Source organism: Carassius carassius, chromosome 48 (assembly GCF_963082965.1).
Source record: "Carassius carassius chromosome 48, fCarCar2.1, whole genome shotgun sequence".
Taxonomy (NCBI): Eukaryota; Metazoa; Chordata; class Actinopteri; order Cypriniformes; family Cyprinidae; genus Carassius; species Carassius carassius.
The window spans coordinates 3,528,805-3,556,698 of NC_081802.1; the positions used below are offsets into that span (position 1 = coordinate 3,528,805).

The following is a 27,894-nucleotide window of genomic DNA, read 5'->3' on the forward strand; positions in this document are numbered from 1 at the left end:
CCAGACAATTTTTTTTTAGGCAAATGCTAAACATATACCACAGCGACTGGTTTGTGCTCCAGGGTCTGGATACAGTATGGAATTATATATATATATACAGTACAGACCAAAAGTTTGGACACACCTTCTCATTCAAAGAGTTTTCTTTATTTTCATGACTATGAAAATTGTAGAGTCACACTGAAGGCATCAAGGACTATTTGACCAAGAAGGAGAGTGATGGGGTGCTGCGCCAGATGACCTGGCCTCCACAGTCACCGGACCTGAACCCAATCGAGATGGTTTAGGGGTGAGCTGGACCGCAGACAGAAGGCAAAAGGGCCAACAAGTGCTAAGCATCTCTCGGGGAACTCCTTCAAGACTGTTGGAAGACCATTTCAGGTGACTACCTCTTGAAGCTCATCAAGAGAAAGCCAAGAGTGTGCAAAGCAGTAATCAAAGCAAAAGGTGGCTACTTTGAAGAACCTAGAATATGACATATTTTCAGTTGTTTCACACTTTTATGTTATGTATATAATTCCATATATAATTCCACATGTGTTAATTCATAGTTTTGATGCCTTCAGTGTGAATCTACAATTTTCATAGTCATGAAAATAAAGAAAACTCTTTGAATGAGAAGGTGTGTCCAAACTTTTGGTCTGTACTCTATATATATATATATATATATATATATATATATATATATATATATAGAGAGAGAGAGAGAGAGAGAGAGAGAGAGAGAGAGAGAGAGTTAAAATATGGTCATTGTGTTTCTATTATTTATCGTACATCTACCTCTTTGTCAACAACACTTTCTCGTCATGTTTCACTGGTCCTGTAGGTCAAAGTGTCAGAGTTGTGCATAAAAGCAGGAAGAAGCTTCACATACAGACTTCATGTCCTAAATACCAGTTCTCTCATGCACAGAGTGTCTGTCCACTGAGCAGATAAAACCACGTTTCTGAAGAAAACCGACCACAGCAGCTTTCAGTTTGACTCAGAAGCTGAACTTTAAGACTAGTAATGCAAGATGCAGACACTTTGTAACTTTGTACTTCAGTTCTTCCATACACAACAATTGAATACATTGAATATATACAACCATTTTTAAAACTTTAGAGTTAGGCTTTATATAAAACCATATTCTTCTAATTGTATGTATTTAATGTATTAAAAAAAAAAAAACTCGTGAACGAGTCAATGTTTTGTTCGTTATCTGGCTCGGCTCGGTGTTCATCTTCAGTTCTCTCTTCACAGCAGTTCAGTCAGTGTACTGTTTGAGTAAATGAATTACTCCGGGATATTGGTTTGTTTGAACTCAGAGGGAGTGTCAGCCACATTAAACAAGTTAACAGCTTAAGTCATTTGTGGATTAATGCGTATTGGAGATGCGAACCATTTCAAACGATTCAGTTCGATTTGGTGAACTGGTTCAAGAAGATCCGGTTACATCGAATGATTCGTTCACGAACCGGATATCACAAACTGCTTTGTTTTGAACTCTCTCACAACAGACACGGAAGAGAAGACAATGCTGAATAAAGTTATAGTTTTTGCTATTTTTGGACCAAAATGTATTTTCGATGCTTCAACAAATTCTAACTGACCCTCTGATGTCACATGCACTACTTTGATGATGTTTTTCTATGGAGTCAAAATAGGGCCATATATATCTGCAAAATAAAACAATGTTTTGCAAAAAAAAAAAAATGTTTTGCAAAAAAAAAATATGTTTTGCAAATAAAAATAGAGTATTGAGAAAAAAATGCTTTTTTGCAAGTAAAAAATATAATTGCAAAAGAAAAGTTAACCACTGGGAGAAAAAAATAAAGTTTAGCAAAGTAAAACTTCAGCAGCATTGACTTTGCAACACATATTTCCCTTTGCGCCGCTCCTTTAAATCCGCGTTTCATTCATCCGTGCCTTTGCGGCGCAAGTTTTCCTTTGCGCTTCATTTTTCTATGTGCCTCGCTTTGTGTCCCTGATTTGACGTGGGGGAGGGGTCAAGAGGTTGGGGTGTGTCTCAGAGCCGTTAGGGTGTGTACAAGGGATGAAGGGAAGGCGCGTCCTTCTTGTTACGTCATCAGCGCGAGCCCCAGACCGAGTGGATCGATCGAAATGGCAGAGCAGAGACATGCGGGTGATGGATCACAGGTATGTATTATTGATCGCTTTCTTCTTATTATTATTAGACTCCTATATTATTAATAACAGATACTTCAGGCCGGCCAGAGCGTGGTATTAGCGGGGTTTTGAAGTAAAATTATTTGAGTAACACATAGCAACACATGTGTGGAGAGCTTTCACTGAACATCATAATCTCATTTTTTTATGGGCCTGTAGAGGCTTTTTGCATCTGAAATCTTTAAATGTAATCCGCAAAAAAGGCACAATATAGTATTCAGACATACGTTTCTGTTGTCATGTGACCCGTAGTTCTTTGACCTGAGACGTTAAAGGAGAACTCCGGTCAATTTTAACATTGAGCTCATTTTTTTGTCAATTTGGAGTGATGTTAGTACAAAGAACAACGACAGAAATCGGTGTTGCCAACACCGTGTTATCCTCTTTTTAATCTGACTGCAGTAGATGTGAAAGAAATGGATAGAAATGATGTTATTTAAGCCAGCGCATCCTGATTTCGGTTGAAGTCCAAAGTAGTCGATTGCCGAGTTCACGCGCGTGATCATTGTTAACTAAACCTATGCGCGTGAACTCGACAATCGACTACTTTGGACTTCAACCGAAATCAGGATGCGCTGGCTTAAATAACATCATTTTTATCCATTTCTTTCACATCTACTGCAGTCAGATTCACTCTGAAGGAATCACTCACATGACCTGTGCAATTGTAATGACACATCAAGGATGTTAAGAGGCTAGAAGCAGGTTTAAATATTGTCCCATTGAAGTCAACAGGGTGCAAATTTTAAAAAGAGGATAACACGGTGTTGGCAACACCGATTTTTGTCGTTGTTCTCTGTACTGACAGCACTCCAAATTGACAAAAAAATGAGCTCAATGTTAAAATTGACCGGAGTTCTCCTTTAAGAGTAACTGCTGCAACCTTTACCTAGGCGTCAGCACAAATAAGGCTGCCACGATTAACAGACATTATATTGTACATGATTTATGAACAGCTTGTGGGTGAAATAGGTAAAATACTGTTGCACCCGAAAGCTAGAGGTCGCTCTCGTGCGAAAACTCAAAATAAGCGCAGTAGAGGAAGACAATAACACACATAACTAATTATAGGAGATGCATATGGACATCATTTTATCAATATTCCTAAAACCTTCTCAGGTATTTTCATGATAATAAAGTATATTAATAATAATGGAGAGGATGTTCGACTGGTGTTGCTTTTTCAAATGCACGTTATAAGTGATTCAAACTCGAACTGCTTTTACATAGAGCAGCACTTCCTACTGATCAGAATCATGAAAACACTCAAATAAGAAACAATCGTGCACAAAACACACACAGATGCATGCACAGAACTCAACACGCACACACCAGCCAAACTCCTAAGGGTGTTTTAACTTTAGCTGACTCGCATATCAATTTGTAAATCATTTTTTATACATTTAATCAAATAAATTCTTATCTTTAGGTCCATGGACCTAATGATGCCACAAGTCACCAGCTGGGAAGGATGATCATGGAAAGACTGCTATCCAAACTGCAGGATACAATGAGTCGCCTACCCCTAGATTTAGATTATTTGGAGTTTTTATGCAGTCATGAGCTTCTCTTCATTTCATCAGTCTATGATCAAATTTCAGTCCCAGAGGAACTCCTTGGTGAACTGTCAACCTTGAAAAACACAGTGGATAGGCATATTGACAATAACAATGAACCTGTTACTGCCCTTGAAGTGGAATTTGGAGTTAAGGGGCCCCCAAAGTTTATTATTTCCAGAGAACATCTTCAGTACCTAGTTAATATGCAGCTATCTGTTCCATGTATTGCCGAGCTTCTTGGTGTGTCAACAAGGACAATCAAACGTCGCCTCACTGAGTATGGCATTTCTCTAAAGGACACCTACAGTAAAATCACAGATGAAGAACTTGACAACCTAGTGAGGTCAATCAAAGCTAAAAGTCCACACCTAGGCCATAGAATGATGAAGGGACACTTACAAGCCTTGGGTCATCGTGTGCCATGGACAAGAGTTTGGGATTCCATGCATCGAGTGGACTCTGCTGGAATACTAGCAAGAATTACACAATTGAGATGTGTAGTCAGAAGGACTTATTCCGTCAAGGGCCCTCTTCATGTTGTTCACATAGACACAAACCATAAGCTGATAAGGTATGTCAAGCCATTGTTGTAATGCTACTGATTAAAGTATGTGACGCTTTCTGTGAAAATATCACATATTGTGATCACATTACATTATGTGAAGTCATTATTTTTGAGTTTCTGAGTTTTCTAATTCTATTTAAATTCTTTGAAAATGTATTAAGGAATATAAGTAATGCCCAAGATTTTTTTTGATATTTTTAATCCTTAAAAATGACTTATTATGCATGTGAGTTTCTCTCTACAGTTTACATACGCATTTCAACTGGTAATAACAGATTATCTTTTATCAGATATGGCCTTGTGATATTCGGTGCCATTGATGGGTACTCCAGAAAGGTATTTTTCTCTTTCTTTAATGCATTGTTGGCCTATAAATTTTGTACAAATCAAATTTCTGATGGAATGCATAAGTCTAACTTTACTTTGTCTCTCAGATCATGTACCTTGGACCTGCAACCGATAACAAGGCATCCACTGCCCTCGGTTTCTTCCTTCAGTCAGTGGAGAGACATGGGTTTCCATTGAGGTAAGACAACTTACATCATGAGTGTGTATGAATGCTTTGCTACCTCCAGTAACGTGAATGTCACTTTGGATAAAAGCGTAAGCTAAATGTAAATGAATCCCTGCTTGTTTAAACATGGTTAACATACGTTTTTTAAATACTGTTAGGTTTCTTTTCTAAAATACCTTGTCATATTTAATTTTTTTGCATTTAGAGTTCGAGGAGACCAAGGAGTTGAAAATGTAGAGATTGCCAGATGTATGTTTTCTGTGCGTGGTTGTGGCAGGGGAAGCTACATCTCAGGAAAAAGCATGCATAACCAGCGGTAAGCAGCTAGATAAATTAGTTAAAGTTTGATATGAATGTTAAAGTGTTCTGTTTCTAAGAATGATGACTTGTGTTCAACATTACACACTGTTTTCTCTTCCATTTTTAGCATTGAGCGCCTTTGGCGTGACATATGGATGGCAGTTACAAACATCTATTATGATGTTTTGCACAGCCTTGAAGAGGAAGGATTACTAGAGCCAACCAACAGCCTTCACCTCTTTTGCTGTCAGTTTGTGTTCCTGCCTCGTCTCCAGGCCAGCCTTGACTCCTTTACTAGTGGGTGGAATAACCATCCTCTCCGCACAGAGAGTAATAGAAGCCCAGACCAGTTGTGGGAAATTGGACTCCTGCAAAACCCTGTCCCTCCTCCAGTCCAATCTGAGGTATTTTAAGAATTTGTGTCTTTTAATGTATGTAATGTTTTCAAGCAAGATATTGCCCCAATGTCCATAACCTATTACCAACTTTTAACAGATTGCACAAGACGACGACTCTGACTGGGACACAGACAGTATCTCTGACCAGCCGTGGACAGGAATTGTAGTTCCTCCAGTCGAATGCCCCTTAACTGAAGAACTTAAGGCCCAAATTCAAACTTTTTTTAACCCAACCTCACACTCTCAAAACTATGGAAGAGACAAGTATTTAGAAGTTTTGAATTTTGTTCTGCTTCATTCTTAATTGACACTAAATCAATCATTGAAATGACTAGTGACCAAATGATCCATTTAGAAGCAAATTAACATCCAATTCAATAAAAAACAAACAAGTTGACATTGCATGCTTGTTTTATTTTTTGTATTGGCTATATTTAAAGCAGAAAAAGACTTGTATAACAACTTGTGTTCTCTTAACACATGCATTAAGATATAAAATTTTACAATATGTAACACGTTGTGTTCTCTACACATACACAGTAAATTTCAAAACCATAAGAACATTTACCAATGTATAAAAGGTTTTTTTCCTGAAAATGTACAATTCCATACATTAAGCAGCATTTTAAATTCTGTTAAAACCGTCGTCAAACTGAATGGCTTGCAACATGACTGATTTAAAAGAACTGTAGTCACCCATGTGTACTGTGGGAAATGTAATTTTTCTGGCACAGGCACTTACAACTGGGAAGCATATTTTATGTTCTGGCATCCTCTGCATACACTCATGGTCAAAATGAAGAGAAATTTTGAATTCTTTAAGTTCTGACATTAGAAGAGGTTTGTGTCCCTGGCCAGTGAGCCATTGCATAACACCGGGGACAGTTAAGGGCAGGATGTCTCCGTCAGGGTTATCCTCTACAAGCAAAAGAACTTGTTATCTCTAGGGTTGGTATTGTCTGAATTAGATCAATTACATTTTAACATTAATTTGTGTAATCTGCAGTTTTTTTTAACAATATTTATACTAAATCAACTGTCAGCTTTCAATTTCTTGGAGAAAGTCTTGCAGAAAGTTGATTATAGCTGTTTCATAAGTCTCTCGTACTGATCCCTTCTCCGACATTTTCGGAAGAATGTTCTGCATGATGAAGTCTGTATCAGCCTGTGGGGGGGGGGGGGGGGGGATTCCATTTTCAGGTACATATACACATATGCATTTGACTTTTATCCAAAGCTACTTTATTACTATAATAACATTTGTTTTAAGTATGTGCAATCCCTGAGATCGAACCCAAGCCCTTGGGCTATGCTAGCACTGTTATCTAACCAATAAGCTACAGGAAACCATTACTGAGGTATTAAGAGCAATCCATTTTCTACTATTTATTTATTTTTTTATTTTCAAGCATACAGTGAAAAAGTGTACAGTATGTACAACATAAAACAATAATTGAAAAAACACTGATGATCCAACAAATAAAGTTCACCGCTGCTTGAAAAAGGAGTGGGCTGAAGTTTAACACTTGTTAATTCCCACCCCTCTTTCAAACTCTTAATACATTAGTTTTTTTTTTTTTTTTTTTTTTTTACAAAACACAAACACATAAATCTTCATACATTTATACAAAATGTTAGCAACAGACATTCTGGCTTAACCAACTCAATTTCCTTCATTTTTATAACGTTCAAAAATCATTTCTTTAAATCTTTTCCTGAATTGTTTTATATTTGGACATTTCTTAAGCTTCTCATTTAGGTTATTCCACAGTTTCACCCCTTGTATGGAAACACAAAAACTTTTCTTCCTACTGTGTACCATTGGTAATATGAAATTTAGTTTTCCTCTCAACACATACCCTCCTTCTCTCCAAGTAAATAACTTTTGTACATTTTGAGGTAAATCATTACACTTTGCCCTATATAGAATTTGCACAGTCTGTAAATCCACCAAATCTTTAAATTTTAGTAATTTGGACTCCATAAAAAATATATTAGTATGTTCCCTATAACCCGCCCCATGAATGATCCTTAAAGCTCTCTTCTGTAAAATGACAAGTGGCTGAACTGTTGTTGTATAATTATTTCCCCACATTTCTACACAATAAGTAAAGTATGGCAAAACTAATGAACAATAAAGCATACGTAAAGACTTCTGATTTAAAACTGGTCTTGCTCTGCCAATTATTGCTATACTCCTTGAAACCTTACTCCTAACATAACTAATGTGTGGTTTCCAGTTCGCTTTATTGTCAATGATAACTCCTAAAAATTTTATTTCATTAACCTTTTCAATGACCACTCCATCCATCTTAATTTCAATTTGCAAATTATTTCGACCATTACCAAACATCATTAATTTTGTTTTCTTTAAATTTAGTGATAATTTGTTTGTATCAAACCATAATTTAATCTTCTCTAATTCCTTATTTGTCTCCTGCACTAGCAACTGTAGATCACTGCCTGAACAAAAAATATTAGTGTCATCAGCAAACAACACTAATTTCAATACATTTGACACTTGGCATAAATCATTGATGTAAATAAGAAACAATATCGGGCCTAACACTGCCCCCTGTGGGACTCCACAAGAAATTTCCAAGCATTCAGAAAAATAATCTCCCAGCTTCACAAACTGCTTTCGCTGAGTCAAATAACTTCTTATCCAGTTTAATACCTTTCCTCGGATCCCATATCGCTCTAATTTTCCTAACAAAATTTCATGATTGATGGTATCAAACGCCTTCTGTAAATCAACAAATATTCCAATAGTATGCATTTTGTTATCTACTGAACTTGATATTTCTTCTATAAAATCTAACAATGCAAGTGATGTTGCCCTTTTTGCTCTAAATCCATACTGACATTCATTAAATATATTATTTTTTTCCAAAAAGTTGTCAAGACGAGTGATAAAAAGTTTTTCCAGAATTTTTGAAAATTGTGGAAGCAGAGAAACCGGTCTATAGTTTGTAAATTGATGTTTGTCTCCTGATTTATAGAGTGGAATGACCTTTGCTATTTTCATTTGATTAGGGAATGTGCCAGATTGAAATGATGAGTTATAAATATAGGTAAGAGGTTTTGAAATGGCATCAATAACATTTCTCACCACCGTCATATCAACATTGTTACAATCATTTGAAGTTTTATTCTTACATTTTGAAACAATTTGAATTATCTCACTTTCCTCCACCGGAGAAAGGAACATTGAATTTACATTTCTTTCAATAGAGCAATAACCATATTGATCATTTCTGGGGTCAGGAATATTCTCTGCCAGCTCTTTCCCAATATTAACAAAAAATGTATTGAAAGTATTTGCCACCTCTATCATATTATAATTGTCTTTGTCTCCCATATTAAAATATTTAGGATAACTTAACTGGCCAGAAGATTTTTTTATTACTTTATTCAATATTTTCCACATTTCCCTCACATCAGATTTCTTAGTTTCTATTAATTTATTGTAATAATCTTTCTTAGTTTTCCTCAAGATATTAGTCAATTTATTTTTATATTTCTTGTACTTATTATCCGCCTCTTTGGTTCTTTGTTTAAAAAACTCCTTATAAAGCAAGTTCTTCTTTTTGATTGCATTTTTCAATCCCTTTGTAATCCAGGGATGACCTTTTTTATTTGAAATTGTACATATTTTCTTCAATGGACAATTTTTGTCATATAGTTGTTTAAATATTCTCATAAACTCATCGTAGGCATCATGTACATTGCTCTTGTCATATACACCGTCCCAATTTTGTACAGATAAATCATTCAAGGACTCTTCTGATCTTAATCTTTTGAATTTACTTAGTGGTTCCTGATGAGGCTTACAATCGCTATCAAACACTGTAAATACGGGCAAATGATCACTGATGTCACTTATTAATATTCCACTTATTGCATCATTAAAGATTTCATTTGTTAGAATATTATCAATTAGTGTAGCGCTATGGGTCGTTATCCTCGTAGGTCTAGTGATTTTAGGGTACAAATTCAAGCTATAGATTGTGCTAATGAAATTTTCTATCAATTTATGCTTATTTGGATTGAGCATATCTATGTTGAAGTCTCCACAAACAATGATTGTTTTACTAGCTTTTTTGATATACATTTCCTCCATATATTCACTAAAATTTTCAACACATGAGCCTGGTTTTCTATAAATACAACTTAGAATCACATTCTTCCTATGTTCTCTATGTAACTCAATTGTTAAACTTTCAAATATATTTTCAACAATGAGACTCATATCCTCCACAACACTAAATCTCAAGTTAGTGTCCACAAATAATGCAACACCTCCTCCTGCTCCATGTTCTCGGTCCATGTGTACAAAATCATATCCATCCAACTCAAAATTTTCTTTTTTCTCCTTATGCATCCATGTTTCAGATAAAGCAATTATACTAAATGGTTGTGACAAACCATGCAAATAGTTCTTAATATTTTCAAAGTTTGCATAGAGACTTCTACTGTTTATATGTATAACGGAGAGTCTGCCATCTTTATCAATTTGATTGTGCATTTCATCTGTATAGTAGCCACAGTTTTTATTGGCACAAGTAAAAAAGTTCTTGTCCGGATCAATATCATATTCCATATCAAAACTTATGTAATCAGTATGTTCAAATGTTTGCAACTCCAGACTGGTTGTATCTTCTGCTTCAGATGAGTGTCTTATTTGAGTATGTATGTCAGTCAGCTTACCTCGTATTCCAGTAGCCTGACAACCTTGTTTACTCATACTCAGTCAGCTCTTCCAAACCCCTCACCACCAATACCTTCGCATCTTCTGGGCTTCCATTTAGTTTTATAAACACTTTACAGTTGGCAGTCCATGTATGTTGTATTTTCTTCATTTTTCTCAGGTACCTGGCTTTCTTTGCGATATCTGCATTGTGCTTTGTGAGGTGCTCATTGATATAAACGTTTGTTCCTTTGAGCTTTTTTCCTTCCTTCAAAATCGCAATCTTGTGTTTCCTGTTTGCAAATCTCATGATGACAGTAGATTTATCGCTGGCTTTCCTCCTCGGCAACACATGGCAAGCCTCAACATTATTGCAATCCAGATCAATTCCTTTTGATTGTAAAAAGCTCGCCACTTGTTGCTCTGTCGAGCTGGTATCAATCTCAGCTGCTGGATCTCTGATGTTTACGTCCACCGCGCGAGCATACGATCGGGGTTTCACCGTGAACCCGGTTATTATGATGTCGTTCATCCTCGAATTTTGTTCGAGGTCTGCAACCCGATTCTCCAGCTGCACTATTTTCATGTCTTTCTCCGCGTTCTGGATGCGAAGAGACTGGACCTCCTTCACCAAATCCAAAATACGGATCTGTTGCTCCTTTACCTCCGTGAGCTGTGTTTTGAGGAAGTCCAACGTGACTTTAATGTCATCGATTTCCTCAGCCACATCACTTAACTTCTTCGGCGGCATTTTCACTGCTCGGACGAAGCGAACGATCTTCGCCCCGTTTGAACAATTAAACAAGGACTTATGATTTTTATTCTTTCGTGGACATACCTAGCAAAATGTCCGTACTCACAGACCACAACTTGTAGTTGTCATAGCTTTCGAGTCACTGGCTGAAACCTTACTATTATTTTTTGTAAGGAACAAAGTGTTTGACTATTTTTCAACTTAGCAAATAATAATTTTCCTATATATAATATTCCTAAAATAAAACCATTTCTAAAATGTTATTCCAGTTAGTGATACCTTATCATCATCATCCACATCAGGGACAAAGAACTGGTGGCAAAGTCCTGAATGGTTTTCCAGGATGTCCACGAAATTGTAGACTTCAAGACCTTTTCGGATTTGCTTCAACAAAGGGAACAAACGTAGAGTTGCATGCAGCACAATTGATCTGAAAAAAGAACCAGGAAATTCTAGCATAATATAGACAGTGTTGTGGCTAATCAGTATATCTGGTAGGCAGCAAAATTAAAACCGTTTGCAAGGTTTCAAATGTAAAGAAGTTATAACACTTTTTCTGACCTTATTATGGCCTCTTTGTTCTCAGGTTTAATGGCCCCAGTAAAACCACAGTTAATTATTTGATCATTCCATGCAGAGAGATCGGTTTCTTCTTCCTCCACCTGAAAACACAAACACGTAAAATGGTGTGCTTGCGTAGAAATAAAGCTTTTATGAAATCAGATTTTATTTGGAAAAAAATTACTACCTTTTTAATCAAATGATAAAGTTCAGCATCATCCACATCATCTATAGTGAGAGTTGATTCATCCAAGTCTCCAGATGAGAGATAATCAAAGCACCACGGCCTCAAGAAACGGGGGGCAGGCCCACCCTGAGCGAGACTAACCGAAAACACTTCTCCAGCAGTCCTGAAAGAAAAAATACAAAGTAATATTTAGTTGTATGCAAAAATGACAACTGACATGTTACTATAATGTAAAATATTACTAACTTAAAAAATCCATTCTCCAGATTACTTAGGGAGTAGATGGGGCTCTTCCCTCTCTGGTGTCCTCTATGCTCAAAGAGGTGTTTCTCAATCTCACCTATCAAATCTACAAACAAATATACAAATGTACATGTTAAAAAAGAATGTTATTTACTACATTGTACAATTATAAGCACATTAAAACATACCAAATCTCATAATGACACATGTGGTAACTGTTTATTGTTTTTCTAAACTTTAAATTGTTACGATGAATTTAAAAACCTAATAATGTGATTGTGAACCTAACTTGCCTGAAAGAAATTCCTTACGAATGGCACCTGTGTCAACACCTGCTTCCCCCAAAAATGTTACACGCAAAGTATTGCCCGGGGTTCCTCTCTTTTGTCTTTGCCACTGCACCATAGCTCTTTGATAGAAGTCAGTTCGAGAAACACAGATCTTGAAATCCTTGCTGTCATCTACCCTTCTTGCCAACAAACGCAATACATCATCTGGACTATAAAAACAGGATAAAAAGATTAGTAAAGAATTCAGATGTCTCAGGGTTGTTAAAATGTAATAAATAGACTGTACCATTTCATGTCTGGGCCTTGGTGTTGCTGTACTGGTGTGCCACACGGAGGACTGCTCTCATAATCCAGTGTCTGTAATATACTGAGTATATACCCAATGGTTAGATTGACTTCTTAGAACATTTACAACATGTTATATACACTTATAATACCTAAAACATGTTTTTAATACATACCTTATTAAATGTCTGTAAATGAAATAACTTTTCAAATCATTAAAAATTACCTATCTCCACAAACACTTGCATGCATGGGCAACTCTGTCTGTGAAAATGTGTCTAAACAAATGGGACACTGTCCCTCATCCTATAATGGCAAAAGGACAACTGATTAAGTATTATACAATAAAATCCCAATTAAAACACAATTGGTTATTTCCAAAATCCAATTTGTTTAATTGGTCACTTTAAATACTTTGGTCACCAAGTATTTTGCAAGATCTAAACAAGCACTCGCTGTTTCAGTTTTTTTAACTTTACAAAAAACATTCTGATTCAGTTCTAAATGTTTAGTAAATTGTATTGACTTCTAACATTTGTGTAGTGTTTTAAAACTATAAAAATAGGGCATTCTTCTCAACCAGTGTTATTTACCTCTTGCAAAATGGTCTTTATGTACCAATGAGAGACAGTATAATTACAATCAACTAATCAAAAGTGCTTGACAATAAGGCACTACAAAGAAAATACCATTACCGTTAGTAATAAAATCTTAACTTGGCATCTAATTAATTTTACTAACTGCACCGGTCCTTATGCACTTATATTAAAATTAAAACCTCACCTCAAAACTTGTGGTGGGTGTAGGAGAACAAGTTTGTATTGAAGTGGTGGGTGTAGGTGTAGAAGCTGGGGCTGTAGGGGTAACTGCTCTGGTAATCTCACCAACTACTTTTACATCATCATCATCATCTTCAGTAGTCTGAAATGACAAAACGAGATATATATTCTGCCTAAAAGAAAACTTAACTGAAAAACAACATTTGTGTAAATGTTGTGTAAACAACATACCTCATCATTAGCTGACTGTGTGCAGCCACCACAAGATTTAACATGCAAGTACAAAACTGGTAGTGGCATTGTGGTTTTACAAGTACGACACTCAACCTTTGGCATCTTCGCAAACTCTTCTGCTGAGAATGGCAGTGGATCAAGACATAACTCATCTTGAAGAGGGACCATATACAGTGCTGTTCTTCCAGCGGTGGTAGCCATTTTGAGAAGGCTGCCTGTATAACCCTCTGAGTCTGGAGGGACAACAGTAAGCTTTCTTCTTCCATTCCCACCTGATAATTTAAAAACACATTAACAAATCCAGCAATAAAAGGTCTTTACTATATAATTGGGCTTTATACTGTAGTTAAAACGATGTCAAAAAACAGTGCTTCCCATATTCTATTAACACTTCCCTGTGTACTATTATTAAAAAAGGATGTAGCCTGGGATTTAAGGTTAGAATGCCCGGGGAAATGTTCAATTAATAACTACCTATGGAAATTACTTACACTACAGTATACTCTACTCAGATATTCATGTTTGTGTCTGTTCTGGTAGACAGTACAGCATACCTGGTGCCTTATAAAGTAACCACCCTCCAGTAAGTGACTTCATCTTTGGAAATTCAGCTTCAAGGAGCTTGCATAACTGAAATAAACATGAAACAGAACAAGGGTTCTCAAACAACCACACAAAGTAAAAACTAAATCTTTATCACATTGAAAATTTTACGTGCATTTGTTTGTCATTTTTATACATACTAATTCACATTTTACTATGTTTAGCCTAAGCAAATTATGTTCATTCATCTCAGCATGTTTTGAAAGTGGAATATTACTTTGAAGCAGTTAATTATATATTATTCGCAGGGTGATATAGAAATAATCCTGCTCTAAAATCAGATGGCACAAACTAACAAATTAGATTGTACTATAAAATGAACTTACATCCGAATGGTTCACATTGGATGAAATTGTAATCACCCGTTTTCCTAGTCCGGCCTGGAGTAGTTCAAGCTCTTCAGAAGGTGTGGGTGAGGTGTCAGTGTTGCTGCTCATTAAATATATGGAAACAGCAAATGGTTTCCAAGGTGTGGCTTTCACATGTATTTGTGGATTTGGAGTTTTCTTCTTTGATTTTTTAAACATCCCAGGAAAAGATCTACAAATAATAAAACAATGTTAATTATAATATTAAACATTCAAAAGACAATTGTTAAAATAATTAGATGTGGATGCGGCAACCTGGCCATATCCTGCTCTATTCGAGGCTGAGAAATAGCAGGAGGCTGCTGTCGTTGTTGTGGCTGCTGCTGCTGACCCTGAGCTGACTGAATCTGACCAAGGCTTTGGGTCAGAAGACCTATTAAATTCTGTGCAGCTGTACAGACATCTGAATATTCTCTCTGTTAAATATGTCATGACAAAATCATATAGGATTATCTAGATAAGGGGTTTTATACTCAGTTCCTGCAGGGCTGCAGCTCTGCACAGTTTAGCTCAAACCCTAATCAAACACATCTGATTCAGCTAATCAAGATCTTCAGGATTACTAGAAACCTCCAAACAGGTGTGGGATGGAGCTGGTTTGAGCTAAACTGTGCAGAGCTGTGGCCCTCCAGGAATTGAGTTTCACACAACTGATCTAGAACAAGTGCATTAACAATGTATCATATAAACATCACAGCTTTTAAACATAGTCTATAGGGATGTGACCTACTGTATATAAATCAACTTGTTCGGAATCAGAAAGAGGTTTATTTCAAATTATGTTTGCACATACAAGGCATTTGTTTTCAATTTACAGTATATTTTGAGAAACACCTTTGGCATCGCTTATAGTCCATAATACAACTAGGGCGTGGAGAATAATAATTATTATTTATTAATCAACGTGAAAGGTGTGCATATTGAGAGAAATGTACAGCCGCCGACACACTTAACGTTGCGTCGGCGATTAGCTAATCGCCACATTAATTGATCTCTAACTTACTTAACTTGAGCAAACGCGCTGATACACATAGTTACATATAGTTATCAGTCTATCTAGTGAACTTGAAGAAAGCGATCAATAATACATACCTGTGATCCATCACCCGCATGTCTCTGCTCTGCCATTTCGATCGATCCACTCGGTCTGGGGCTCGCGCTGATGACGGTAACAAGAAGGACGCGCCTTCCCTTCATCCCTTGTACACACCCTAACGGCTCTGAGACACACCCCAACCTCTTGACCCCTCCCCCACGTCAAATCAGGGACACAAAGCGAGGCACATAGAAAAATGAAGCGCAAAGGAAAACTTGCGCCGCAGAGGCACAGATGACTGAAACGCGGATTTAAAGGAGCGGCGCAAAGGGAAATATGTGTTGCAAAGTCAATGCTGCTGAAGTTTTACTTTGCTAAACTTTATTTTTTTCTCCCAGTGGTTAACTTTTCTTTTGCAATTATATTTTTTACTTGCAAAAAAGCATTTTTTTTTCTCAATACTCTATTTTTATTTGCAAAACATATTTTTTTTTTGCAAAACATTTTTTTTTTTTGCAAAACATTGTTTTATTTTGCAGATATATACGTCCCTATTTTTACTCCATATTTTTCTTCCCTTTCTGGACATGGACAGTAGACCGTACACACAGCTTCAATGGAGGGACTGAGAGCTCTCGGACTAAATCTAAAATATCTTAAACTGTGTTCCAAAGATGAACGGAGGTCTTACTGGTTTGGAACGACATGAGGGTGAGTTATTAATGACATAATTTTGCAAATTGGGTGAACTAACCCTTTAAGACTGTTTTTTTGGTTTAGGGTCACAAATAGTTGATTTCCACTGTAAAAAGAATAATACTAATAAGATATAACAGAAATAAGTCTGTTCAGCTCTTATATCTGACTACTCTGATAAAAGTAGTTTAGTAGCTTGGGTAGTTTAAAATTAAGATCCCATGATCTTTTTTTCATGTTTTTCTTTCTTTTTTTTTTGTACTTATGTGCTATAATTCAGTACAGCAAATGTGCTTTAAATGGATAAATTTGAATAAAACCTGGAAAAAATGATATTTTAAAACTTTATATATTTATATAATAAGCTTTTAGAATTGAATAAATTACTCACCACACAGAAACAATGAAGGCATTTTGACTGATTCTGCTGTTGATGATCTATATTTTATAAAGTCCAGAGTCTGTGTTTGTGATGTTCGTGATGGTCAGAGATCCAGTCTGATGATCCAGCTTCAGTCTGTCTCTGAATCTCTCAGTTCCTTCATTACACTCAACACCTGTACAGATATAACTGAGATCTCCGTTAACATGAGATATACAAATAAAATATCATCTAATTCTGCTCTGCTGCTTTACTTTAATATCAGTGTATAGAGTGACTGAATCTCCCTCCATCACTGACACTGGTAATATATCTCTATCAACACCAAGAAAAAAAAAATTATATATATATATATATATATGTGTGTGTGTGTGTGTGTGTGTGTGTGTGTGTGTGTGTGTCTGGGTTTGCATACATATAGTTAAACCAGTTGAATCTTTAAGTCAACATATTGCTAAAGTGAAAGCGAAAGTAACCTAGAGTGAGAAGTCGGTGTCAAAACAATAAGCTTGTCTCAGTTTGCTAGTAATGTGACGTTCGACACCGAAGCTCTGAAACAAGTGTAAAACAAACAACAAACACGGCTCATGTCATTTTTGCTTCAGCTGCATCTCGCCTGGCAACATTTGTGGTTTGAACGGGCGAATGCAGAACAGGAAGTCCTATTGTGACTGCTTTGTGAAAGCTACATAATCATGCTCCATTGTGCACTCGATAGTAGGCCTAAACTATGTTTTGGACACCTCTTATAATTGCTGTCACCTCAAATATTTCAGTAGATAATGGAATATGTATGTACTGTATGTATGAATGTATTTATTCAGTGCCCACGTAAACTCTGCCTATCCATATTACAGGCTACTCGGACATGATTAAAGTAGACAGATTATTATTTTAATGCAGCAAAATGACTTAATGATTGAAACCAGTTCTCCTCAGACCCACATATTTTGTCAAACACTCATTTTGGGTCTCGCAGTCTCTAGGCTAAATATGAGCTGATGAGTTGAATCAGGTGTGTGTCCATCAACACAGAACGTTCCCCTAATGCTATGTTATGGTTGCCTTTTGGTTATTTTGAGCAACCATTGAAGAACATTCAGGGAACCAAAAATCGTTAGCTGGACTAGATGAAAGAGAAATCCAAAATGTGCCTTAGTTCATTTGATCTCTAATGCATTTTAATGTTTTCTGCATTCTGCAATGCATTCTATGTTTTAAATAGGAAATAAAGAATAAATTGCAAACAGATGTGAAGAATTTCATCTTCCCTTACAGAAATGAACCATGGGTTCATGACAGTAAAAGTGTAGTAACCCTGTTTTTTTTTTCACTAGACACCTTCAAACTAACACACTCACAACAAAAGTGCATGAGATGTTTGTCCATCAACTGATCACCATCATTGTGAGGAAATCAGCCCGCAGCAGGTTTCCTTTTGTCTTTCATGTTTCGTGTTGAGCTGCTCGTGTCACACCTTAGTAACACCTACAATCAGAGATGGGAAATAAATCGACCTGTTTTTTTTATTATAATTATTAGTATTGTTATTATTATTTACTACAACTAAATTAGTGCAAACCATTTTAAATCCATCATCTTTATTGTAACATGAAATTTAGGGAGATGTATACAATAATACACTCCATGTTTAATACAGTGAGACATCTACCCTCGTTGATGAATTATAAAAAATAATGTGTGTTTTTACTTTGGAGAACATTTAAAGTCTTAATAGGAGCCAGACGAACATTTATTTGTGACGATATAACACGCAGAGCATGTGCGCGTGCATCAGGAGAGGCAAACTGTTGTGGGAGGATTCACACCATGAGATTTTAGCAGATGGTTTTTTAGATCAGACACAGAACTGGTAAAGAAAATGTTTTACGTGCTTCTTTTGTTCTGTTTGTGCAGCAGGCCAGTGATTGGTAAGTTATAAAAACATTTTTACGGCTTCATTTCTTCTGTTTCAGAACATCAACTACTGTTGTTCAAATTGTTCAATTATTCCCGGCTCAGTCAAATCAAATTGAGGTTTACGTTGCTCATCTGTCTGTTCATTTATGCAGACTTTTAACTTTTGTGTGTTTGATGCTGTTGATCAATTCACATTTAAATAATGCAGGTTTAAAATCTTTTTGTGTTCTTTAGGTTTGTCTGGTTCTGAGACAAATGAAATAAAGTCGGTGTCAGTGATGGAGGGAGATTCTGTCACTTTAAACACTGTTGTTACTGAAATACATGAAGACGATGACATACTGTGGCATTTCAGAGATAAAAAGTCTCTGATTGCTAAAATCAATAGACAGACTAAAATCTCCTCCATATATGATGTTTCTGATGAGAGATTCAGAGACAGACTGAAGCTGGATGATCAAACTGGATCTCTGACCATCACAAACATCTCAACTGAACACACTGGACTCTATGAACTACTGATTGATGGAGTTAAACTGACATCAAAAATATTCAGTGTTTCTGTCTATGGTGAGTAGAGATCATTTGTTCTTCGAACATTCTTATTTTGTTTTACTTGAACCATTTACTTTATAAAATTATGTAAGAGATCACAAACACACTCACTAAATGTCATTATACTAATCATTTACTCAGTGCATTAAACCAAGCACCCCTCCACCCTTTTTTTCTTTGATTTATCCACATTCATTTTTTATTGTCTCACATTTTCAGCTCATCTGTCTGTTCCTGTCATCAGCTCTAACTCTTCAAACTGTTCTTCATCTTCATCCTCCTCATCCTCAGAGCAGAATTGTTCATTGGTGTGTTCAGTGGTGAATGTGGGTCATGTGACTCTCTCCTGGTACAAAGGAAACAGTTTATTGTCCAGCATCAGTGTGTCTGATCTCAGCATCAGTCTCTCTCTACCTCTGGAGGTGGAATATCAGGATAAAAACAGCTACAGCTGTGTGCTCAACAATCCCATCAGCAACCAGACTCAACATCTGGAAATCACTCAGCTCTGTCACACATGTTCAGGTACAGCAGAGCTGATATATGTGTTTATTTACTGAGCTGATCTCTGTGTGTTGTTGCAGAACAGATCATTCCCTTCTCTTTCTCATCACAGCACCAGACGGAGCGTCTCCTTCACACACAGTCTCTCTGATCGTGCTGATCGCTGCTGGATCTCTGCTGATTATAACTCTGTTTGGGATCTTCTGCATTTGGAGGAGAAACAGAAAAACTGATCAAGAAGGCAAGTATTACTTACAATAATTGAGAAAGAACTGTAAGTAGGACAGTTTTGGTTTTTTTTTAATTGCAGTAACACCAGTATGGTTCCATTCAATTAATTACATTTTAGTTTTGTTTTTAATGCATGTATTTTATTGTACTGTATTATAGCTGTTGCTGTTGATAATGAAGCAGTTCAGACTCGTGATGAAGAGATCACTTACGCCGATCCGGTGTTCTACAAACGAAATAAACAAAAGCCGGTAAGTCCATTTTTGTGTTGTTGTGCTTTATTATGATGACACACACATAAATCAATATTGATACAGATTGTAGTTAGTTTTTAGTCTATTGCTGTGACTTGTTAAATAGATCAGTGGTAGAACTGGGTTGTGACCACAGAAATTGGTAGTAAGTCTGGTAAATCACACTCCTGCTGTTAGATTCTTTCTGAATCTGAACTATGCAATTCAATTTTTTAATTTAATTAAATTAATATTACAGAAAGCTGCAGAGGAGAATCGTGTGGAGTATGCACCTATATGCATAAGAAGATGAAACTTTAATCTTTTCCGAAGTAAAGAAGTCCCTTTTATTTGGCATATGGTTTATAAATGTGATCTTAGATCTTTGATGAAGTTTCGGTATGGTTGAGACTCTGAACTTTTCACAAATTCTGACATAAAAATTTAATAATTTACATAAATTATCTGTTTCACAGAATTCCCACTGGGAGTGTTTGGAGTGTTGTGATTTTTTCCCCTTAAATATACACAGAGATGTGGTTTGATCAGTTTCTTAAACAGTGTGTGCATACGAGTGCCTATGATGAAACACTGGCTAATGTGCATTTGTGAGCGCACGTTAAAGGTGTGAATAGCTTGTGGTTGAAGGTCTTTTTCCACTGCTGCTAATGCGAAACTCATAGTTTCTGTGCAACTCTGTGAATGTAAAATGTGCAAATGTAATTTTTTTTTTTTTTTTTGTGAAACATTAAGAAGAATATTAAAAGTAGCCTGCATATGATTATTGGCCTCACTTTTTATTTTATTTTATTTGTTTAGTTTTTTGTATACTTGGTTTTTGAACCTTTGGTTTTATTTCCAAGGCGCAAACACAGAAAACGAAGCGTCAGTCTGTGACACTCGTGACTTGTTTAAAGGATTATCCCGCCAAAACCAGCGCAGTGGTACAGTGTAAATTAACCCAATTCCGCGGGAAAACCCTTGACTCACTTCAGCACGCTGGGAAGAGCAACAGCGTTCCTCCAGCTGCTGACGGTTTCACTTTCACTCCGCGGGTTCTGAATATTGAAGAGTTACCCTCGTGAAGGGCGTGGCTCTGAGATAACGCGCCATTAGATGCCACAAATGGAGCACAAAATATTTTGCAGGCTACTTGTGACTGGTTTATTGGAGGAAAGAAGCAGTGTGGAGCATTATTACACTAGGCTACAATTATTTGTTACAATTAGCCTAGTTGTGTTGTTTGTTTTTCCTAAAAAAATGGATTTTAAAAACAATAACAGCTAGAAATAAGTAGCTAATGGGTTTAAACATTTTCAAAGGAAAAATAGGCTACATTTAAAAAAATAGTTCATTCTTTGAAATGGGGTGTTTTGCATTAACGCTAGGGGGCGCTCGAGGGATTCGGGTTGAGTTCGGGTTAAAATGGATGGGAGTGAAATCAACATAAGGAATCAAAGTGCATCATGATTAGCTGAGGAACATTTTCCATGAGCTAAAACAAAGTGAAATAGACACAAAACTAAAATAATGCAGTAAACATTCATATAACAACATATGTTGTAAAATAAAACCCTTACGTACAGCTGTCATGAAAAACCTAACTGGGAATTCTCATCTCTTTTATGGATTTTCTCTGTAAATTATAAGATGGTTTGTGCATTTTTACTTCTAAATATTAACATTTTATGGTAAAATGCCAGGAAATGTATAAATCTGTTAAGAGTTCCCATATATAGTTATGGAACTTAACAGGTTTTTAACCTTTTAGCAGTTAAAAAATAAATAAATAATTACAATTATTTTTACATTGCACTGTATCTGCCGCTGTGCAATTACTGGACAGCTTTTTGAGTATTTTGTTCAGGAAAGTTCTCTGCACCACTATCCTATAAGAAAACATTCACATAAGTTAAGGGAAATGAACATGAATGATGAATAAGGAAATGTTACCTCTGCTGGATTAAAAATTAATTATTGAGCCACACATATGGAAAATTCATCCCTCAAGAACAGCATTTGCTGCTAAACCATCATATTTACATATAACATTAGATTATTCAATATATTATTAAAGGAAGTACAGGAAAATTTTGTTATTCACTTTTTAAGCAGCTTTCAATTATCTTCAACATTTGCTTAGGCTATGATTGTTGCATTTAACCCCCATTCAACATATAAAGAGATTAAACAGCTCTGAATATCACGTTGAGGCAGGAAAGGACAAGTGTATCTAATTGCAGCAACAATGCACCAGATCCTGAACTGAAAGGAAGCAATGGCATTTGTACACAAGAAAGTAATGTCCTAAACAAGACACATGCAGGAAAGGACAGTGAGTAATGACAACAAACGGCTAAGAAGAACAAAAGAAAACAAGAATTAAATGAATGAATGGGGGAAAAAAATGAAATACAAACTAAAAGTCCCTGAAACAGAAACTGAAACTAAAAGTCATGCTGAGTCACTGCTATAACAATAAACACATTGTGATTATAATGCAGAGCTAAAAGCTCAACCTAAACTGTATTTTAAAATATACCTCAATGGAAAATGCATTTAACAATTCAGTTATTATCACCTGTGATATTAAAACTTAAGTTCTTACAGCAGTTCTGATGATTGTGCTAGTGAGAGATACAGATGAATCATTGATTTACTCAATCACTCATCAGACAAATCTACATGTCTCAAAGATGTATTTTACAACTGCTTATCATAAAGCCCATTTATATACATAGGTTCCAACATTGATCATTACATATAAGAACTCCCTGCCAACCTATGAAGATTTGGTTGGATAAAATCATCATAACAACATATTACAAGATATCATGGACAGTCTCAAATGTAATGACTTATATCCAGATAATGACAGCTTGAATGTGAAGAGTCCTGACTGAGGATGAAAGGAGGAGCTGGTGATGGAGGAGGACCTGAGCAACAAAATAGGTGTGTTCAACTTCATGAGGCACTGCACTGACCAATCAGCAAGAGTTGCTTTATGCCGTCAGGGGCAGAGTTGAAAGAAGATACATGAAGTTGGACACTTTCTGCATAGATGAAATTAATTAAATGCAGTATTTGCCAAATACATAGATGTTTTAGAAATGTTTTCATGAAGCAGCATTCATGTACTGCTTAAAACAGCGCCATCTGTTCAAGAATCAAGTTCAAAACAAGCCTATACTATTTAAACGCCAATAAAGTATACTTTTATCAGTGGTTTTGATAAACGTGACTCAATGTAGCATTGCAACTACAGTAAAAAGGCTTTTACTGTTACAGAAGCACAGATTTTTGAGCATTAGTTGAACTAAAGGTGTCAGAATAAATGCAAAGCTTGTTTGGCCAATTGAGCCAGTCACAGATGTTCTGGACAAGCTGCACAAACTCAGCTGAATGCTCTCGAAACACTCTCAGACATTCTTCCAGTGCTGTCTCGAGTCAGACAACATTTCTAACTGGCATTCACTGCTGTAAGTCACTGCTGCAGCTCCGCATGAAGTTGAACACACCTAATGAAAGCAGCACTAGCAGCGCTGGGATCATAAACCTATAGGTAGAAATGGATCAGCTGAGCGTCAGCTGACACAAGTGTAATAGAGGCGTTTTTCTCCAAGGGACTTTTATTTTGATAGTCTCAACTTCAACTACTTCAACTATATTTATTTCTAAAGCACTTTTAAGAACACTATGTGGAAACCAAAATGCTGTACAGGAAGACTAAATAAAAACATATGAATAAAATCAAGCATAAAACATTATATACATACCACAACAACAACAAAGAACAAATTAGAAAACATTTTTAAATGCTAATGAAAACAAATGAGTTTTAAGCGCACTCTAAAATACAGGAAGTGTAGGAGAAGATTTTACAGAGAGAGGAAGGTCATTCCAAAGCCTTGGAGCAGCTTTGCATTTTAAACGAGATCGAGGAACCATCTGATGTAATTGATCATTTGAATGCAAAGACCTATTAGATTGATGCAAACAGAATAAAAAACTGAATTCTTTGGCGTAGGCCCCATCTGCAGCTTGAATCTGGTTGAAGATTCAGCTATTACTGTCAAGACTAAGGCAGGGGCGGAGCCTACCCCCTGCATGGACAATAGGATGGAGGGGAACGTCACTGTCAGTTTCTGCAAACAAAAGGAAAGGTGAGAAAAGAGCTTATATATTTCTTGTGTCGAGTAACAAACACAATTAGCATTTTGCCAATGTCATACTAACATGATTAGCATGTTATTAGCATGTTTTTTAGCAAGATGCTAACATGATTACTGTGTTGCTAGCATGATGTTAACAAAAAATCCCATGTTTGTTGTCATGTTTGAACTATAGTCTATGTTTAATATTATGTTATGTTAGATCTAATTGTAATTCTTGACGTAGCATTAAGTCTTTCTTGTAGAACTTACCCTAAAGCTTCCATTTCTCTATTACTCATCTAAAGTCATCTCTTAACTTCTCATAGCGAAACAACTCATCATCTTCTCAAGTCTTTTGCCACCGACTGGTACACTCATTTCACATAATATATGGCCATTTTGGGGAGGAGACAGGGTGGAGATGCACATACGCACAATTTTCATACGTAAACCTTTAGGATGAAATCTAAGGAACCCTGGTCTGAAGAAGAAGAGACACCAATGCTAAATGACCACAGTGCCAAACAATCTTCATATATGTCGACAATAGAAAAGTTGCACAAAGCCATACAAAAGATTGCAAACCATCAGGAAGAACCAAGCAGTGCAGCAGTTTCAGCATGTCGTGACCTCAACAGAATGGTTCAAAAAGAAAATCTTCGAAAGACAGTGAAGACCTATATATATATGTTTTTCATGTGGTGAACCTGAGCACATGACTCTTCATAATGGATGGGAGTCTCCAGGGTCTTGAAGCCGTATCAAGACAAAAACAGTGGGGGCTGAGAGATGATTTGAGACATGGTTTGTGAGTCACTCTTCACCTACAAACATTTATGCAGTCAGTGTCCACCCTCACCTACAAAACATTTGCCAACCCAAAAGATTAAACATTTGTGGAAAAAAAAAAAAAAAAAGAAATCAACCACAGCAGGTTTCAGTTTGACTGAGAAGATGAAAGTCAGTAAAACAGATATTGTAAGATGGCAGATGGTTTTAACTGTGCTTTGTTTTTTCATACAATAAAACTATAAATATATACATACAACCATTTTAAAACCAGAGCTCCATTTTGCCATGACTGTGCATGTGACTGTACTTCCAAAAACAATAATAATAATAATAATGCATGCAATATATACAGTATACACCACCCCCCCACCCCCTAAAACCATGTTGAGAGAGCATGTGCATGTAAAATAGGTGGGCCGATGCTGTTGTGGGAGGATTTACAAACCAAATGAACAGGTTGAGAGTTTTTCAGTAGATTGTCTTATTAGATCATACTTAAACAAGTTAAGTTAAACAAAATGTTTCATATATTTTTGTTTTGTTTTTGCTGGTTGCACCTGATCGGTAAGTTATACAAGTTTTATATATATTTTTATATATTTATATATATATAATATATAATAATATATATATTATATATATATATTATAATATAGCTTAATTTCCATTTAATGGAAATGAAACAACTGCTAAAATCCCCAACTTCCGTTAAGCCGCTTTCAAATCTCATGCGTCTTTTGTAATTACATATTAATGTCAAGGATAATAAATGCAAATCCTCTACGGTAATATCTAATAAATATTTTAAAGACACTTCAGCAATAAACATGCAGAAGTCATGAAAATTCACTGGGTAAAGTTTGTGGAAACCCCATGCGAATTAAGGCAATCAGATGCAGGGAGCGTGTTGTGTCTAATGATCTGTCTTCGAGAATAAATTAAAGCCGTAATTATAATCATGTATTATTCTTTAAATATAAACAATTTCACACACTAGATTTACTGCAGAGCACGAGTTTAAAATATATTAAATATTTTCAGCTGTATTCATTTTAAATTTAAACAATACAAAATACAGCCGATTTCAGGCTTTATAAAGCAAAAGCAGCTTTAATTTGTCCGTGTTCATCTTCTTCAGGTGTGTTTGGTGCTGAAACTAATGAAACACAGTCAGTGTCAGTGACGGAGGGAGATTCTGTTACTCTAAACACTGATGTTACTGAAATACATGAAAACGAGGACATACTGTGGACTTTTGGAACTGAAACGTCTCTCATAGCTAGAATAAAAAAAAAAAAACAAAGCTCCCCCATATATCCTGATACTGATGAGAGATTCAGAGACAGACTGAAGCTGGACGATCAAACTGGATCTCTGACCATCACAAACATCACAACTGAACACGCTGGAGTTTATCAACTACAGATAAGTGGAGCAAGATCATCAAAAAAAACATTGAGTGTTTCCGTCTATAGTAAGAAGAGATCCTTGCCCTTTGCATGTTTTTGATTTATTAAATAATTACACTAAACATTCATTCAACACATTAAAGTGAAAATACGATTGTTGATTAGATTCATTCAGATTCTTTTTATTCTCTTATGTTTTATAGCTCAGTTATCTGTTCCTGTCATCAGCAGTAACTCTTCACAATGTTCATCCTCCTCCTCATCCTCGCAGCAGAATTGTTCATTGGTGTGTTCAGTGGTGAATGTGGGTCATGTGACTCTCTCCTGGTACAAAGGAAACAGTTTATTGTCCAGCATCAGTGTGTCTGATCTCAGCATCAGTCTCTCTCTACCTCTGGAGGTGGAATATCAGGATAAAAACAGCTACAGCTGTGTGCTCAACAATCCCATCAGCAACCAGACTCAACATCTGGACATCACTCAGCTCTGTCACACATGTTCAGGTATGATGGCGTTTATATTAATGTTGATTAACTGAGTTGATTTATAAAATCCACTAACACTAAACGGCTCATTTTGATAATTACAGATCAAGGTCTATCTTTATTCTACACAGTGCTGATCTCTGCTGCTGGATCTCTGTTGATTGTCGCTGCAGTCGTGATCTTCTCCTTCTGCAGGAAACACAGAAAAACTGACAGAGAAGGCAAGTGTTACCTACTGCTGTTAAACGAGACAAATGAAAAAATGCACTCTAAATAGTTTAATCAATTAATAGACAAAATCATCATTATTATTCTTGAATAATAATTTTTTTGTTAATGCCATCTAGTTCCTTTTATTAGAAGAGACTGAAATAATGTGTGCTTATTGGGTTTTGCACTAGACCGCATTCATTCCTACATTATTTCAATAATACAATTGATTTATGAACAATCTGATGTGCAATCTGTTGCTGGTGTTAATCTCTATTAATTAACCTGTTTTACTTGTTGAACTTAATTTTGTGCATTTCTAAATATAATTACTGCATTATGCTAAGAACTTTTAGCATTTTTTAATTAAATGTATTATTATTTCGATTTGAGCATTGATAATGACAGATATTTAGTAAAAAACACATCTAGTTAAGATTGACTGTTTAATGCATTTATTGTTGTTTGAACAGTTGAGACTTGTGAAGAAATGATCACTTATGCTGAGCCAACTTTCTACAAAAGAAAAGCACAATCGGTAAGTTCATTCAATCTGTGTTGAGTCTCCATGTCAATTCTATCGATCTATAGGGTATTAAATCTGATTATTACTGTAACTGATTTCAATTTCTTTCCCCGTTCACGGTATGTCAGTGTCGGTGGAACAGAATTTGTTTGTATTGTCATATGTTGCTATGAGATTTGCATTTTCCAGCAAGATATGCATTTTGCAGCGAAATGCAACATAACAGACCACATAGCTTGCACTAACAGGCTGGAAATTCTAG

General features: G+C 36.0%; 4 protein-coding genes across 5 annotated transcripts; 3 read left to right on the top strand and 1 right to left on the bottom strand.

Annotated features, from left to right (window-relative positions):
- Positions 1 to 2,048: 2,048 nt before the first annotated feature.
- LOC132131733 (uncharacterized) lies at positions 2,049 to 5,895 on the top strand. Its single transcript, XM_059543828.1, has 7 exons — positions 2,049 to 2,139; positions 3,599 to 4,299; positions 4,584 to 4,629; positions 4,728 to 4,819; positions 5,013 to 5,123; positions 5,235 to 5,511; positions 5,603 to 5,895. The coding sequence occupies exons 1-7, from the start codon at positions 2,104 to 2,106 to the stop codon at positions 5,807 to 5,809; spliced, it is 1,470 nt and encodes a 489-aa protein (XP_059399811.1). The 5' UTR covers positions 2,049 to 2,103; the 3' UTR covers positions 5,810 to 5,895.
- Positions 5,896 to 5,898: 3 nt separating this feature from the next.
- Positions 5,899 to 15,660, bottom strand: LOC132131731 (uncharacterized). 2 transcript variants are annotated; one of them, XM_059543824.1, is made up of 14 exons: positions 15,592 to 15,645; positions 14,755 to 14,915; positions 14,458 to 14,671; positions 14,083 to 14,158; positions 13,526 to 13,800; positions 13,299 to 13,436; positions 12,742 to 12,821; positions 12,517 to 12,597; positions 12,225 to 12,439; positions 11,944 to 12,037; positions 11,698 to 11,860; positions 11,511 to 11,611; positions 11,229 to 11,379; positions 5,899 to 6,670 (listed from the first exon to the last, which is right to left on the bottom strand). In XM_059543824.1, exons 1-14 carry the CDS (start codon positions 15,625 to 15,627, stop codon positions 6,545 to 6,547), a joined length of 1,911 nt encoding a protein of 636 aa, XP_059399807.1. In that variant the 5' UTR covers positions 15,628 to 15,645; the 3' UTR covers positions 5,899 to 6,544. The 2 variants fall into 2 exon arrangements, with proteins under 2 accessions (XP_059399807.1, XP_059399808.1); XM_059543825.1 differs by lacking the exon at positions 14,755 to 14,915 and having other exon boundaries at positions 15,592 to 15,660.
- A 2,734-nt stretch (positions 15,661 to 18,394) lies between these two features.
- On the top strand, positions 18,395 to 19,831 carry LOC132131359 (SLAM family member 9-like). Its single transcript, XM_059543382.1, has 4 exons — positions 18,395 to 18,486; positions 18,531 to 18,544; positions 18,768 to 19,103; positions 19,308 to 19,831. Exons 1-4 carry the CDS (start codon positions 18,395 to 18,397, stop codon positions 19,646 to 19,648), a joined length of 783 nt encoding a protein of 260 aa, XP_059399365.1. The 3' UTR covers positions 19,649 to 19,831.
- A 3,149-nt stretch (positions 19,832 to 22,980) lies between these two features.
- On the top strand, positions 22,981 to 27,141 carry LOC132131360 (SLAM family member 9-like). The gene is made up of 4 exons (XM_059543383.1): positions 22,981 to 23,008; positions 26,141 to 26,476; positions 26,615 to 26,914; positions 27,092 to 27,141. The coding sequence occupies exons 1-4, from the start codon at positions 22,981 to 22,983 to the stop codon at positions 27,139 to 27,141; spliced, it is 714 nt and encodes a 237-aa protein (XP_059399366.1).
- The last annotated feature ends 753 nt before the right edge of the window (positions 27,142 to 27,894 follow it).